Raw genomic sequence first — 15,904 nt, 5'->3', positions numbered from 1 at the left:
TTTCGACCACCTGGGGTTTTTTAACGTGCACTGACATCGCACAGTACACGGGCCTCTAGAATTTCTCCTCCAAAGAAATTCAACCGCCGCGGCCGGGATCGAACCCGCGTCTTTCGGGTCAGCAGCCGAGCACCATAACCACTGAGCCACCGCGGCGGCTAACAATAGTAATACTATCGATAGTAGAATCGATAGTCGAACTATCGATAGTAGCACTATCGATGGTTCTCTACACTATAGATAGTTTCGAAAAAAAACTATTGATACTACCGATAGTCAGTTTTCCGATAGTTTTGCATCACTAATGTACAGAGTTCGAAACTCATGTCTCGAACAACCGAACCGCGCATTCCGCAGATCCCAAAGCCGCTGCGACCAGGAAAGCCAAAAATGAAGATGAAATCCTCTGTGGTTAACTGCACATGCTTACATCACGATCATCTTTAACCAAATGATATTGCTAGATATCGCGTGATCGGAACGCAACACGCCCAGAACGTGTTCTAGACGAGCGTTTTGCCCTCTGTAGACAGCCCCGCGCACGTAGCGTCCTGTCTCGGACTAATCGGGCACACTGCCCTAGCGGCCTGGGTGGGGCAGAGGAGGAGGAGGAAAAGCTTTCATTTCGTCGACAGAGCGTAATTAAACGCGGGTGCAAGAGGCACGTCGACCAGACGCGGCGCTTTCCGAGAGTGCGGCCGACGTGAGGCACGTCAGGCGTGCGTGTCCGCCGCGTGTCGTCCGGCGTGTACGAGGCACTGGTGAAATGAGCCTCGGGCAATTACGCGAGCAGTGATCCCTTCTTCGCGGAGACGCACCCATGGCGCACGGGGAACGGGGTCGAGATAAGCGCACTGTCGCAAGGACGCCCCGATAACCACTGGAGGAGCGCTCTCTTTTCCGGTGTATATGCGTGGGCCTCGCCAGGGCCAAGATCGAAAGTGACGGCCGACACCGCCGCGGTCTTTGTGGTGGTAGGGGGGGGGGGGGGGGCACATAGAAAAGGGGAGTAATTACTCATTGGCATCCACCCAAGCGCAGCCATACGGCTACAAAGGAAAGCTATACAGCTTCCTCAGAAACTTCGTAGTTAAAGAAAAATTCGTCCTGGTCCGGGGTTCGAACCCGCGACCACCGCTTCACCGGAGCAGTCGCTCTACCAACTGAGCTAACCGGGACGGCAAGCTTATGGTAGGGCGAGAGCGAATTGATCAATAACTCGAAGTGGGAACACATTGTTGGTCTACCCCGGACCAGGACGAATTTTTCTTTAACTGCGAAGTTTCTGAGGAAGCTGTATAGCTTTCCTTTGTAGCCGTATGGCTGCGCTTGGGTGGATGCCAATGAGTAATTACTCCCCTATTAGAAATTTACTCCACCTTGGGGGATTCCCCTAAAAACATTTGACCATAGCTGTTCTTCCGTGACAAAAAAAAAAGACAACACAAAAATAGCCAGCTGGTAAAGCTTTTCAACAGAGCGTAGACTGAGGCTGATAGAAGGGAGCCTCACCCGCACCCATAGTGTATCGCCGGTTTGTTATGTGGAGAAAAAGACGAAACTATAAAGACCCAAAGTGCTTACTTCAAAAGAAAAAAGAAAAAATCTTAGTTTTTAGCCCATTATTGCCTGTTTTGTGGCGCATAAAGAACAAAATCTCAGATGAAAGATATGCATAGTACATGTATACTGGCTTATAATTACAGTTAGTTGAGTCTGCGCTGCACATGGACAGGTATCACTACTTTATTAAAATGAACATCACTAAATATTACAACCTGTTTCGTTGTGCTGGCTTGAGAACTATTTGGGCTACAAAAAGTACACAGTTTACATAGCTTACAAGGAATAAATAAATGCCACCAACTTACCAGTGGCGAACGACTGCTTTTACAGAAACCGGGAACGCTGACACTGAACACATTTAATAAAAGGGCTACTGAAGCGCTTTTAGAATTCGATGAGTTTAAGATTGCCGAATGTGTGAAATGTGCTGGTAAAGCCTGCGAAATCGTTTTGCTCTAGCATTTGAAATGGTGGCGTAATTACCGAATAAAGTCGTCGTCGGCGTTCAGCTTCTCTGAAGTGCACAGCGACGGGCAGAGACCCCGATAATGACGTCACGTATGACGGCGCTACGTTTCCAGCGAAGAAACGGTTATTCCATGGAAGGAAACCGACGCCATAGAAGGCGAAGCTCACGATGCATTGTTTGGCGCCATCTGACGACGCACAGCAGCATGCAGACGTAAGCAGCGGACATCTGAAATTTCGGCAACAATGACGTCACTGCCGAGTTTCCACGCACTCCTCCAACGTAGTGAGGAGAAGCCTAAACATCGTCACGGTTTTAATAGACGATTATGTAACCATTTTAAATGCTAGTGCAAAAATACTTTGCATGCTTTGTCTAGAAGCTTGATAGATTCGAATTCTTGAATAACCTTGAATTCTCAAAAAACCGTTTTTAAGTGCGTCAACGGGGGTATATACGTTAGGTTACGTGGGAAAGCGGTCAACAGTGCTGAAAGTAAGGTATTGTACAATACTTACTTTTATAACAGTCGCAAAAGAGCTGTGCGATCATTTCAGATATTAAATCATTTGACAGAGCGATATGAGGAAGACGAAGAGAACACCGGCGGGGACCGCGCCCACGACCTCCGCACGTAGCCCGCGGAGTGCTCGCTCCCCCTACTGTCTTTGAAAAAAAAAACTTGTCGAGTTCGCCAAGCAAAGTAAACTTTAGCGTTTACCGATTACCAATTTCCTGCAGTGAAATTATCTTCGATCAAAAGTAACTACTCAAGTTACTTATCCGCTATCACGAAACACAGAAGTTACATAACTTAAGTTTGCAAAACACCGGGACAAGACTTGCGCTGTTCCATCACAAATGAATAACCAACATGCCCAAGCTGCTGTCCTGGCTTCTTATTTTCAGAGAGTCGCTGCCTGCTTTGCACGCAAACGTGCACCCAGACACGCGACCCTAGTAGTGCGTTACACACACAGCTAAGCAGTCACGTAGACTGCTGTGGATTTTTTTTTTTCTGGCCAGCGGCGCGATGACGAAACAGAAAAGCAAGAAACGCCGGGCGGCCGCCTCCTCCTTTCCCGAACGAGCTTCGGCGTCTAGCGAGCAAAGCGATCTGTCTTCAAGCGAGGCCAGTGAACCAGCGTGCCGGCCTTGGTGTACGACGGCACGGTTGCCTAAGCTCTTGTTGCCGCGGGCATACACACCGCGTCAGCTTCCGCCAACGGGCTGCAGCCACGCAATGTGTATACACACGTGCACGGCTAAAGAAGCGGCCACGAATGCGGCGCAAGCTAATAATACCCCTGTCACACGGCCAGTTTCAATGGCCATCGAGTCGAGGGCCTTCGAGGATTTCGATCGCCATCGAACTCGAGGGAGTTGTGGTGCTGCTACACGGCGAATCTCAATGGACATTGAAATGGTTCTCGCGTCTTACGCCAAGCTCGTATGGCGCCACAATCGTTATTGGTTTATTGGGGCTTAACACGTCCCAAAGCAACTCAGGCTATGAGAGACGCCGTAGTGAAGAGTTCCGGAATAATTTCGACCACCTGGGGTTCTTTAACGTGCACTGTCATCCCACACTACACGGGCCTCTAGAATTTCGCCTCCATCGAAATTCAACGGCCGCAGCCGGGATCGAACCCGCGTCTTTCGGGCCGGCAGCCCAGCGCCGTAACCACTGAGCCACCGCGGCGGGGCTACAATCGTTACGTCCGGTTTCGCGCGAATAACAAAAATATTTTTATGAAACCTAACTAAATGTTGAAATACACAGGACAGCACCGTTGTGTCACGTGAGCTGTTTCCCCTGGATGAGCTCGCAGAGGCCCATAAAACAGCCCAACAAGAAAGACTATCCCGGACAGATATTGGTAGATACACACTAGAGAGGCTTGGTCTGACTCCAAGCTTCTAATCAAACCAAAGAGCAAAAATTCCGCATCGGATCAGGCCATACATCGAAATCAAACCCCTCCCCAAAAACATGCAACGAGGACGGCATGATGGTGGTAGAGTAGCAAAATGAATACCAAGGGGATCCTGCAGTGGCTCGTGTGGGTGCCGCAAAAGTAAGTGAAAATTACTACTCTGCCGCTGCGTGGCACGTGGATGGCACCTCAGGTCCCTGGACCTGGCCCCTGTGTAGGTCGACACATCTACAGTGGCAGAAGAGGTGGCAACAGAGCTTAAGTGCCATCTCTACAAAATCTATACCCACAGTCATCAGCGACTCAAAAAGAGACATATCGAATTATAACAACGGCTCCGTCAGTGCGACAGCCGCCAAAATCCTGGAAAGTTGCTATAAAAATAGCGTCGCGGGGACGGTATGGGTTCCTGCACACTCTGGAAATTCAGGCAATGAGGAGGCGGATAGGCTCGTCCGAGGCCTAACCAAACGGGCCGAGTACAAACCCCCCCCTCCCACCCCACCCCCTCAAAAAAAAAAAAAAATCTACACCGAAATCTTGAACACATTTACTGAGATAACCAAGACCTATAAGGAAGGAAGGAGAGTATTTACGTCACCTGATCCAGAGCTCAGGATCTGTCCTGAGTCCTCACAGATTGCATGCAATCTCCAAAAGGAGAATTCGATTCGAAATGCCAAAATTGCAACACACCTGAAATTGCTACACAGGAGCATATACTTCGGGCATGCAAGGGCAAACCCCCGCCCGAAGAACCCCTATTACAGCTCCCGCACGAGAATCAGGAAAAGATTTAATCGTCAACCATGACAAGAAGGCTCCAGCCCTTCTCGCAGGTTGGGCAGAGAAAATCACTCCCACATGGGAGTCAGGACTCTGCACGACTGCTCAAAACAACGCTATCAATAAACTACTACTACTGCTACTACTATAACCCGTACCAAACTGGCTACATTCTATAGAGCGCCTATATAGAGAGCGTATACCATTCGCTGCAGTATACCGAGTGTTTCAGCGAACACTTAGTTTTTTTTTTTTAAATAGGCTTTTTCGGGTAAAAATATGGATTTCGCGGCATAGAATTACCAGTGTTGATGGGCACCAGAAAACCGGTTAATCATCTTAAGTAGTAAGCTGGCTAACTACTTCTCAATAATCAACTTTTTAGCTACCAGAGTTAGGCGCTTAGTTGCAATTAGAGATCTGTATAACCGGTCGTTAGTGATGGCCATACCAGTTTTTATAATTTCGAAAACGCGATTGCCCTCAGCGCTGTGGTTCGAAAAAAATCTGGCTTTTTCGACTAGTTGCGGGCAGTGGAGGCGCTCCTTTGCCTGCATGCTTGCATGCATGCATAAAAAAAAAAGAAATTATCTTCGACGCACTTAACTTGCAAGCTCCAGCAAATATTAAAAGTGAATAACACTCCTGGTGCCCGCATTGGCTCAAAATGAGTGAGCTAGAGTGAGGGCAGAACCTCTTTTACCCTTTTATTCCCGTATACAGGTCGATTTTTTCTAACTTTTACAGATTTTCCTTTAAAAAAACTGCGAGAGGTACGTAGGTACGGTCTGTTCAGCTGGAGGCGCCACTACCTGGCGATCGGCAGGTGCTGCCCCCGGCGGGCTTTATGTGACTTAACCGCCGCCTGCCACGGTTGGCAGTTTGCAGACTATCCGATGGGCAGCCTTTGATGACGCCGAAAGACCACGTGACCTAGGTGGCCCGCCTGCATGGAGGTAAAAAAACTAGGAGGGAGTGCGCTCAGCCTCTGCAAGCCATCCTCCTCTGACGCCGCTGCCGAGGGCCCTTTTGCGCACTGACTCATGGGAAATAGGCCCTCCTCCACAGTTACCAGACTGCCAGCCAGCGGTGCTTTTTAGTGAACATCCGTGCTCCGAAGTAGCGCAGCGCAGCGCTTTGGCGGAATGCGTACCGAGCTCGAGGTTGTCTGCAGGCTCCGCGTCTCTGTTGATTACACTCTTGAGTTTTTGCGTGCACTGTAGAAAACTGCGGGTAAACTTTTCATCAAAGGGTGCGGCCGCGACCTCGTCACTGTTCAACTGTGGTTCATAAAGAGAATGGAGAGGAATTCCTTTCGTCGTTATACACGCATACGGAGCGTTTATTTCAGCGCATGCTATGAGCGGAGAACTCGAGAGTAGGCGAAGAAACGAGCCTCTAAAAAAGGGCGCAGCGGCTTCCAGAGCGCTCACGGCGGACGGACGTGTTGAACGAGCGCTCCGGCGCGCTGCGCAAGATTCTATTTCTCGGGCAGGCGGACTTCGGCCCGCCCATGGGCCCTCCGTTCTCCGCTATTCTCAAGGCACAAGTCGTGCCGAATACGCGCGCGCACATAGGCGGTTCCGACGTAAAATTCAGCAGTGAAGTATTTCTCTCTCTCTCGCTGTCGAGAGAGAGTGCCGGCGGCTTTACGTCTGCCCCTGCGCGGGGTCTCCCGGCCACTGCGCACAATCACCTACAAAAAGAAGTAATTAAACTGTATGTATACATAGCCGCGCGCTCGTAGCGTCCTGTCTCGGACTAATCGCGCGCACGGCATACTGCACTAGCGGCCGGGGTGGGGCGCCCGGCCGCGTATACCGTCGGAGGTAGCACCCACGGAGCGTTCGTGTCACGCGTGCACTACCTGGCGAAGAGCGAGCGGGAAGTCAAGCCCGCCTGTTTGATGAACGCACAGAGGCTCACCACTGTTCTGTCACGGGTATAGAGGCTAGAATATCACGGGTGCGCGCAGTGCCGCGCGGCCACAGGAGCGCTTCGAGACTGTCCGGGATGATTCCCAGCGCCCTGCAGGCCGCGAGAATCTCGCGACGCGGCACTGCAGAAGCGGCACAGCGAAGGAGCATGTGCTCCAAGTGTCTCCACTGCGCCGCAGTCAGCGCACGCGTCGCTCGGGGATGGTGGCCGCTGCGGCGAGCGAGCAGTTTGCGCTCACCACGGAGCCGTCAGTGAACGCAAGCAGATGGTCGCCTAGTTGCTTGTACAGCGAGAGAGTGAAACCGAAACCGAAATCCAGCTAAGAGCTACCACTGCTTTGTCACGTGAGGGCCTATTTCCCATGATGCTTTCCATTATATTTTTTATGACTAGGCTTCAAGATTGTGACGTCATGGTCCCTCCTAGTTTTTCTTCCTCCATGCCCGCCTGCACCACGTGATAGCGTGCGGTAAAATCTAGCCCGGCTGCGCGCGCGCATGCGCGGATTAGCGCGGCAGACTGACTGTAGATCAACCTCCTTGCTGTAGACGCCCGCGCCGCGGGTCGGGCATACGCGCGCACTAAAACACACCAGAACCAAACATAAAGGACCATGTAAAGGACTGACTCGGAGAGCGAAAAGCTGAGGGAGAAAACGACTTCAAAACACTCGGCTTGCGAACGCTGGCCGCGTGACGTCACGCTCCCTCCTTAGTTTTTTTTTTTTCCCTCCATGCCCGCCTGCTACCTAGGTTGTTTCTCTGGGGATTTTTCGCTCACGGTCAACGACTCCAACGATGCTGACGCCGGATTTGCTGGGACACGAGTTCCTCAGCGCTATCACGTTTAAAAAAAACTGACGTGGCTAAACTTTGTCGGATTTCTGTTTCGGCTCAGCGGCAACCCTGGCAATCACAGCAGAAACGCACGCCTGCACGGCTCTGGCGAGAGCGATATGTCGCCACCTTTCGTGCGAACCCCGTTCAACGACGTCAAGAGTCGGGCGCCCATCGGCGGCAAGTGCTCGTGCTCGTCTAACGGGCGAAAGACCCTTAGGGCTAATCATATACGCAGATTACGGCCGTTCCAAGACGACACCGCTGGGAACCCGCACGCCACTACCCTCGCTCTTCGGCGCCAGTTACGTGATAAGATAACGCTTTACAAAACAACTCGTTTTAGTTTTCCTTCAACCTTGCGAGAGCGACCGAGCGCAAAGGAGGAGGAAAACAAAACAAAACGCCATTCCATTAAGTCCTCTCAGTCGCAGCCCACCGACCGGTCTATACGCCACTCCCAAACGCCTGCAATTACCACGTTTCGCGACGCAAACCAGTTCGTACGTTTTAATTCCCCACAACTCGCCGAGGCAAGGACGGGAATGAGGCAGCGGTCACGTGCGCTTCAGTGTCGACAACACAGACGATCTCCTCCTCCTCCCACGAACTGCAGTTCACCAAGCAACCGCCAATGCAGCTGCATCAATTAGCTCTCGCGGCAGCGCTGTGCCCGGCGCTTGTGCAGCCCACTGTGTACGAAAAAGGACGCTATCAAAAAAATTGAAGGAAACAGTTAAGCTCCACCTTACGAGAATGGTAGCCGCCGGGGTGCCTCAGTAGTAATGGCGCTTGGCTGCTGACCGGAAAGAGGCGGGTTCGATCCCGGCCGCGGCGGTCGAATTCCGATGGAGGCGAAATTCTGGAGGCCCGTGTGCAGTGCGATGTTAGTGCAAGTTAAAGGGGCCCAGAAACACAATCTTAGTTAACTGTTTTGCCTGTTGATTGCATACAGTGAGTTATAATGGTGCTATTAGCGTCGGTAATACCGCGTATATTCCGTTCTTTAATATTTTAATGTCCTCCCAAAAACAACTTCATGGCTCTGATGGTGTCGCCACACAGTGGCGGGTTTTTAGCAGCGGATATGACATCACCTGGCGCGAGCTTGATGATCGGACAAACAGTAAATATACTGCAAATTGTGTGAATAAATAGAGACACATTTTGTCACCTGTCTCCGTTTTATATTAGATCAACAAAAACAACTTGTTTGTCTTAGATAAAAGCCCTGCAAAGCAAGTAAAATAAAAATACACCACCAGGGGCGCTCTGGCATGGAAACAACGCTGCCAGTCTCAGCAAGAACGAGGTACAGAGAGCAGGCAACCATGGAGTACAAACTTCCGCGAAGTGCTCTGGCTGGATGTTTTGATTGGTTGCGCCAGGTGCCGTCATTGGGAGAGCGAAATAGGAGTGGGAAGCCCCGCCAAAATCGAGTTGAGGGCAGCGTTTCGTTTGCTTGTATTTTGAAATTTCTTCACTGAATAACTCCCGTTCCTGTGCATCGATTCCTGTAATTCCTTTTAAGTCAGCATCTGTGTGGCATAAAGAACCCACCTGAAGTATAGCCGGTATTCCCCCAGGCAGTGTTTCGCAGCCCCTTTAATTAAGGAACCCCAGGTGGTCGAAATTTCCGGAGCCCTTCACTGCGGCGTTCCTTATAGCCTGAGTCGCTTTGGGACGTTGAACTCCAATAAACCTAAACCAAACCATCTACTTTACATTCATAGATCCCTGGGAGTCCTCGTACTCCTGGCAGGTGCTGCCATGGGTGAGACTTGGGCGACCCAGATATGCTCCTCCTGGGCAACTTCTCGCAACCAATCACTAATTTAACTGCCACGGTGGGCAGTTTGCTCACAACCCAGTGGACAGGTTATGACGACACCACATGGTCATGTGACGTATGCTGCTCACCTATAGACTGCGTCTCCAGGGGTTTTTTTTTCGATCACAACGCAGGCGACGCCAGATTTTCTGCACAACGGGTGCCTTACAACCCTATCGCGTTGAAAGCAATGTAAAACTGCGAACGTGACATGGCCACAGAAAATAAGGCCTGCCCTGCTGAATGTAAAGCAACCGATCTCCGAGACATTGGCAGAAACGTTAATCACCCCCCGCTGAAAAAATTCGTTAGGTTCCAACTGAAGTTATTGCAAGTGAATTAATGGAACCAATTAGAAGCAGTTAGGTTTCTGGACTTTCCACATACCAGTTGGAATTCCAGTCGGATTTAATGGATATTTTCAGCTGTATCAATAGTGAAAGTTTGATTTTTTCCAAGCGGAACCAGTTAGGTGTTCGGACTGTTCAAAATTGGTTCTATAGTAGGATACAACTTAAAAAAACAGCAGTTCCTAACACTGGGCCGCGGTCCGCGGCGTCCTGTATTACTCCGCTGGCCAACCGCAACTGTAAACGAAATCAGCTTTTTAATGCTTGACTATATCAAACAATCCCCATGTCAAAATCCTAGAGCTTATAATCTTTTTCTTGTGATGAGCTTCTTGTTTTGCTCACAAGAAACGTTTAAGCAGCGGACTACTTTTTCGTCGTGGAGGAATTCTGTGCGCGGAGGCTGAATGTGGGCGGAGCTTCACTGCAGACTTAAGTTGTATCCGACTATAGTTAATACCAGTTGGCATTCCATTTGGATTAAATGGGAATTCTCAGCCGGGATCATAAAAAGTGTTACGCGCTGATGAAAACTGGAAATCTTGTACGAGGCCAGATGGAATGCGTACATAATTTTTAAGGACACTTTAATCCGTGACCATCATCATCAGCCTGACTACGCCCACTGCAGGGCACAGGCCTCTCCCATGTCTCTCCAATTAACCCTGTCCTTTGCCAGCTGCGGCCACTGTAACCCCGCAAAATTCTTAATCTCATAATCCGTAACCATTCCCGCCAAAAAATCAGAGCTCACGTCTTTCTACTGAAATAAGCTCACTCAGTCGTCCCGATGACTGACGCGCACGAGAGCACGAGTCGAAATAATTACGGGTAGATCAAGTTAGGCCGGTTTCCGTAAGCCCAACACTAGCAGCACGACAGTAATCAGCGAGTGTACAGATAGATTAGATTTATGAGAGAGGCAGTGCCGTGGACGTGAGCGGGCAGAGTCGTTTCTTGGCCCCGTTCCGCGAAGCCGGTGTAGTCCCTCTCTGTGCGCTTTGCGCGGCGTCCTATCCATCACGGCGACACAGGGAACGAACCCGCAGGGCGATTCGAGAGAATCTGGGTTACCTAGCTAATTACTGTTGCACTTCGTAAGGCAAATAGTCAAGGTGACCGGAGGATAAAATAAGGGCGCATTGCGACAACGTAGGCAACGATACGTGATTAGGATAAGTCGCGAAACTTTATACATCAAAATAATAAAATTTAACCATAATTCAGTAAGGTGGGTAGTATTTGATATACTCCAGTGGGGCATTTGACCGAAAAAATACTGGCGAAATAGTCACCGTAGCCGTAATGTTAAAGGGGCCACGACATGGTCTACCAACAAATCGTGCTTTCACGCTGCAGCTACTAGGCACGACGTTATTATGAGTAATTAAAAAAGAAGACATGTTCTAGGCGCGCATTTGAGCTAGAAAGTGCAGTTTGAAGTTAGCGGTTCTGAGCCCCAGCAGCAGCGACGGCCATATTGAAACAGCCTGAGTGACGTCATAACCCGACAGCGCCGTCGTCTGCTGCAAAACTGCCGCGCGCACGGTAGGTGCGGAGCAGAGCGCGCTTACTCGAGTGCGGCCGCGGCACATTGCGGCGATGTGAGACCGGGCAGAAGATACACAGAACACGGGCCTCTGTTGCCTTTGTCCCCCTTCAACCTCACTCTTCCGCACCCCAAGCTTGAACAAAACTACGCACAGTTCAGTCATTCTGTCGCGGGCAAGCACGTGACTATCGTCAGGAATCGCGAGCGCGCCAGTGTTGCCCGACTGCCACACAGTTCTGGAGAACTTTTAAAAATTCAATAGAAAGCACTCGCTGCCCCAAATAAGCTTATAGCTTGTCCAGTTGTTCCGAGATGTGCAGCGAACATGCAATAAACAGCTTGAGTCTGAAAAAAATGGTGTCATGACCCCTTTTACATATGTGGAGATAATTATTTTAAGGGGTAGAGACAAACTTTTCTCGTTGTTTGTTTTTTGCCTTGAAAGAGGCCTACGGGCCCAGTAATAAGGAAAATTATCTCAAAACAACAGTGTGCACTGTTAATAGCTAATTACAAACAATTTTGCACCTCCAGTATCGGTCGGTGCGACAGCTGAAGTGGGCCTTGATGTTTCACTCAACGCCTGAGAACTAAACTTGCTAGAGGGCACTGCTTTACACCCATGAAACAAGCCACATTGTTTGGGTTCGAAATTTTGTGCATGTACCCTTTAAGAAAAATTAATATGAAACTATAAGTAATTAATGCTTATATAATATGCAAGTCATCATGATAATCAGTAAAAATATAGGCAGTTCATTAAGCAAGGAAAAGTGAGGAAAGAGACCACCCATAGCTGCACAGCCACAGTGGAACAGTTCTTCCCGAGAAGTGACCCAGATTTTTTGCCCTTATTTTCCTGACCAGAATGATACCACAGAGCTAGAAAAGAAAAAAAGACACTGTGTTTTGTTTCATTATTTGTCAGCCTGTTTCTCTCAAATGTAACAGAAGCGGTATGAGCTGCTTTCATTGCTTTCACAGGTTTTGCCAGCATGAAAAAACATTCACAGTAGAACCCAAACAAGCACAGTTCATGTAACCAGCTATTTCTGATGAACACAGTTTTGAAGTGCGCCACTAAGCAGCCTTTTTTCTCTCTCTCAACGGCCAATATATCAGGGGATGATGTTCCAAGCAAAAAAGTGGGAGGCTAAGCTCAAAAATCATGTAATTTACAGTCGGCTATTGCTGTACCTAGACATGAATAACAACCTCAAGGACAAACAAAAATTCAAGTCAAAAGTAGACTGGAATACTAGGTCATAAAATTCTTGGGTTAATGACTTCACTCCAGATAAATGAACTCTGCATTTTGCAATGTAAGGAGTAATGCGAAAAGGTGCTGATGAGTATTTCATTCTGTTAGAATTCAACCACTCAAATGGCTGCAAGTAAAATAGCACCAAAAATAAACAGGTTCATAGAAAAGCACTCTCTCTCTATCATTCAGACAATGTAAAAACTGAACAGAGCTGACTAGAACTAAATCGGCACACAAAATCGCACTTGTGGAGCTAAGTGAAAGCTGAGTCAAAATACGCAAATAAGTTTAGGCAGCTGGAGCTCCGATACCTAAAATAAGCTACCAAATTGTAATTATTACACGAAATCCAGATTTTCACAAAACCAGCATTCTGCCAACACTTTTTCTATCACAGTACCAGTGTGCACTTAATAAGACAAAGATATGTTGTTCCATCTGTGTTATGCAATTATCTTCCTCGGGAAAATGACTAAGAGCAAAAGACAGTGCTGAAATCAGTAATAAAATTGTCTTCAGGTGAATGGTCAAAGAGTGTCCATATGCTGCGGTAAGTTGTAGAATAATTGCACAAACATTTCAGCAGCAGCCCTCCACGTCTAGATGGGTAAACATATCTTCACATTTCTTTCCTGATGAACGCCATGCATGCTAAAAACTCCATGTCATATTACAACGCGTCTGCGAGCATCCATGGGGTAAAATTTTATCAAAGAAATAAGAAAATGCAAGAACATTCTTGCAATTCCTGAAGGCTGTTCTGTTACTACGCTTTTTAAACACACGTGTGTGCTCTTGAATGTATCCTATGTTTTCTTTATTATCACTCACACATGCACAAAAGGGCGTTACTATGGCATTTCCACTTTCGCACTGCCTTTTGCTGGTGTTCTGCAATCAAAATACAAGGGGTGATACATCTGGCAGAGACACTCTGGATTTTGCTCTGGTCACTGTCCGTATTAACGAGACAAAATGTATGAGTCCCTATGGGTTGCAAACATTTTCACCCTTTCCATTTCTCCAGACGAGTTTCCATATTAAAGAGGTGTAAATACATAAAAAAGTTTGCTTGCCAGAAACATTGTCCATGATTCGAGTCGGCCCTTTTGATGGGGTTGTATTAATGAGGCACGACTGTGTATGCTATCAGTGACTTTACCCAACAAAGAACAGTTGTTTCTCTCTAAAGGAGAACAATGCATCTTATTCTTGAACCACTTTTGTTTTAATCTGTTTTGCCACACTGCTTCCATTTCGCTCCTGTTTGTCCCTTCTTTCTTCACACCTCTGCATTTCATTGGATGTGATGCATAAGCATACATATATAAACGGCAAGGAAGCCCTTAAATAAAATTTACTTGAAAAACACTGAAGTCGACAGTATGAACTCCAACAAATTGGTAAACTTGATGACTTGGCAAAGTTTCAATGTTAAAAGGTGAAAAAAGACAAACGGACAACAAAATTACAGATAACACAAAAAAAGCAGACACACTAAAAGAAAAGACACGGAGTGTCGGAAGTAAGTACTTGTGTTGTCCACTTCTTTCCTAGTTTCGAGACCTTTTCAACTTGGTTAAACATTAAGCTGATGTTCAAGACGTGTACTTTGAAGCACGCATCTAAGAAGTGGAGTAAGTTGTGCAAGTAAGGTCATACTACAAGGGATACCGACCTAATGACTTACAAGAGCAGTTTTATACATGCATCTGCAGCCAGATAGCATACCAGCCAGAAGTATTTTCTTCGGTGCCTCATTCGAGCATGAAAAGGGCTGGGAACGAGAAGGCCTCATATAGATATGCCGCTATATAATACAAATTCGAAGTGAACCATCATCCCTAGCTTGTATTTTCCATGAGAGTGATGACAAGCATGTGTCAAAAAGGGCATTGTTTTCCCACACTCAAACTAGGCTGACTTACAATACAATATTTTCAATGCTATACAAGACAAAGGTGGAAAAAGACAAGAGCTGAACACAGGCAGAATTCACCTGCCGCCCTTCTCTTGGTTCTCATGTTGCAACACTCCTCTCACAATGGTAGTCCACTAAACAGCATCTGTAAAGGTGACTACAGTCACATGAGCTGAATACTAACTAAAACAGTAGTTGATACTTTCCTGCACAGCATTACAGACAGAAAAAAAATCCAAACTACTGACTTTATCCAGTGACGTGGAGCTTCCTATCCATGATAGGAAAGATGGGGACATATCAATAATTTCAGAAAAGGAGCTCTAATTTGGGGCAAAACGCTGTGAAGCTGACATAACAGTGGATCGACGGATGAACGTTAGTAACCGTAAGTTGCAAGGATTCACAAGCTAAACGGGCGCCCCAGCTATGTTCTGCAGCTCAGTCATACAAAACCGGCCGAACTGTAGGCTATCGAGAACTGGCGAGAAACCGGCCGAGAACTGTCGGCAGCCGGGTTTCGTCAAGCACCGGCCCGCGAGGGCAGGCTCACTGACGTCTCCACTCGGGAATATTCAAAACACTTCTATCGTTCCCACGCAATATAGCGGCGGTTGCTGAGAGGCTATAGTAGATTACAAGTTATTCGTCAGCTACGTGCCGCGTTCGTACGTTTAGAGAGATTAACAGTTGAGTATGTACCAATAATAAAGTTTTTCAGACAGAGAGAGAGACAGTCGAGTAAAGTGACAGTCCACACTGTCGTTTTGTGGCATCGGTGGAACACCTTCCCCACTTTAAACACGTCCGGGCCCTGTACGGCGGCTGAGGAAACGTGAGCAGCTGGTGCTCTGTCACACTGGTGCATCACCAGCTTTAGCACTCACCCGGCCGCGACTCCCAGTTCGAGCAGGTTGAGGTACGAGAAGATTTCGAGCAGCACACTGTCTGGAAACGCGTTGATGAAACCGTCCACATCCGAGGCAGCATGCGAGCGGTCGCTGTGGGGACTCGGCCGGGGCAGGAAAATGCACTGCGATTTGTGGAACACATCGTGTAGCACCCGCTCTACTTGGGTCATCGCGCTCGTCTGTGCCTTGACGACCACTGCCGTGTACACCGATCAGCTGAGTTGTTGGAAGTGAGCCATTTACGCCGAGCGGCAGAACGCGCATAGCGCGACGAGCGCGACAAGACGCAGCTGGCTTAGGCTTCGACTTCGTTCGGATCGCATTGGATCGCTAATTTCTGACAGTGTTAACACAATTTAGTTTCGTTTTTGTTTTTCGGTTTCGGTTGCACGAACGTGGCTGAAGTTATTCTCAGAGTGAAATGAAAAGACAGTTAAACTGAATTGGAATATTCTAGTTCACTTTAACAGGGTGGAAGAATGGAATAGTGGGATTCCAGTAGCCGTCCCCAGCGTTTACAAATGAGTTTTAAGGATAGTTGCC

General features: G+C 48.2%; 1 protein-coding gene across 1 annotated transcript in view; it reads right to left on the bottom strand.

Annotated features, from left to right (window-relative positions):
* The window catches only part of LOC149337228 (F-box/LRR-repeat protein 12-like), a 48,760-nt gene extending 33,110 nt beyond the window's left edge, over positions 1-15,650 (bottom strand). Inside the window, exon 1 of the mRNA XM_089553386.1 lies at positions 15,338-15,650. Within this exon, the coding sequence (XP_089409512.1) occupies positions 15,338-15,531 (194 nt within the window). The 5' untranslated portion in view covers positions 15,532-15,650. The remainder of the gene's footprint in view (positions 1-15,337) is intronic.
* Between the last annotated feature and the right edge of the window lie 254 nt (positions 15,651-15,904).

The sequence above is a fragment of the Amblyomma mixtum genome, chromosome 7 (assembly GCF_055824585.1).
Source record: "Amblyomma mixtum isolate Tamu chromosome 7, ASM5582458v1, whole genome shotgun sequence".
Taxonomy (NCBI): Eukaryota; Metazoa; Arthropoda; class Arachnida; order Ixodida; family Ixodidae; genus Amblyomma; species Amblyomma mixtum.
Note: the sequence above shows the minus strand (reverse complement) of the source record. Positions and strands in the feature narration are given on the sequence as shown.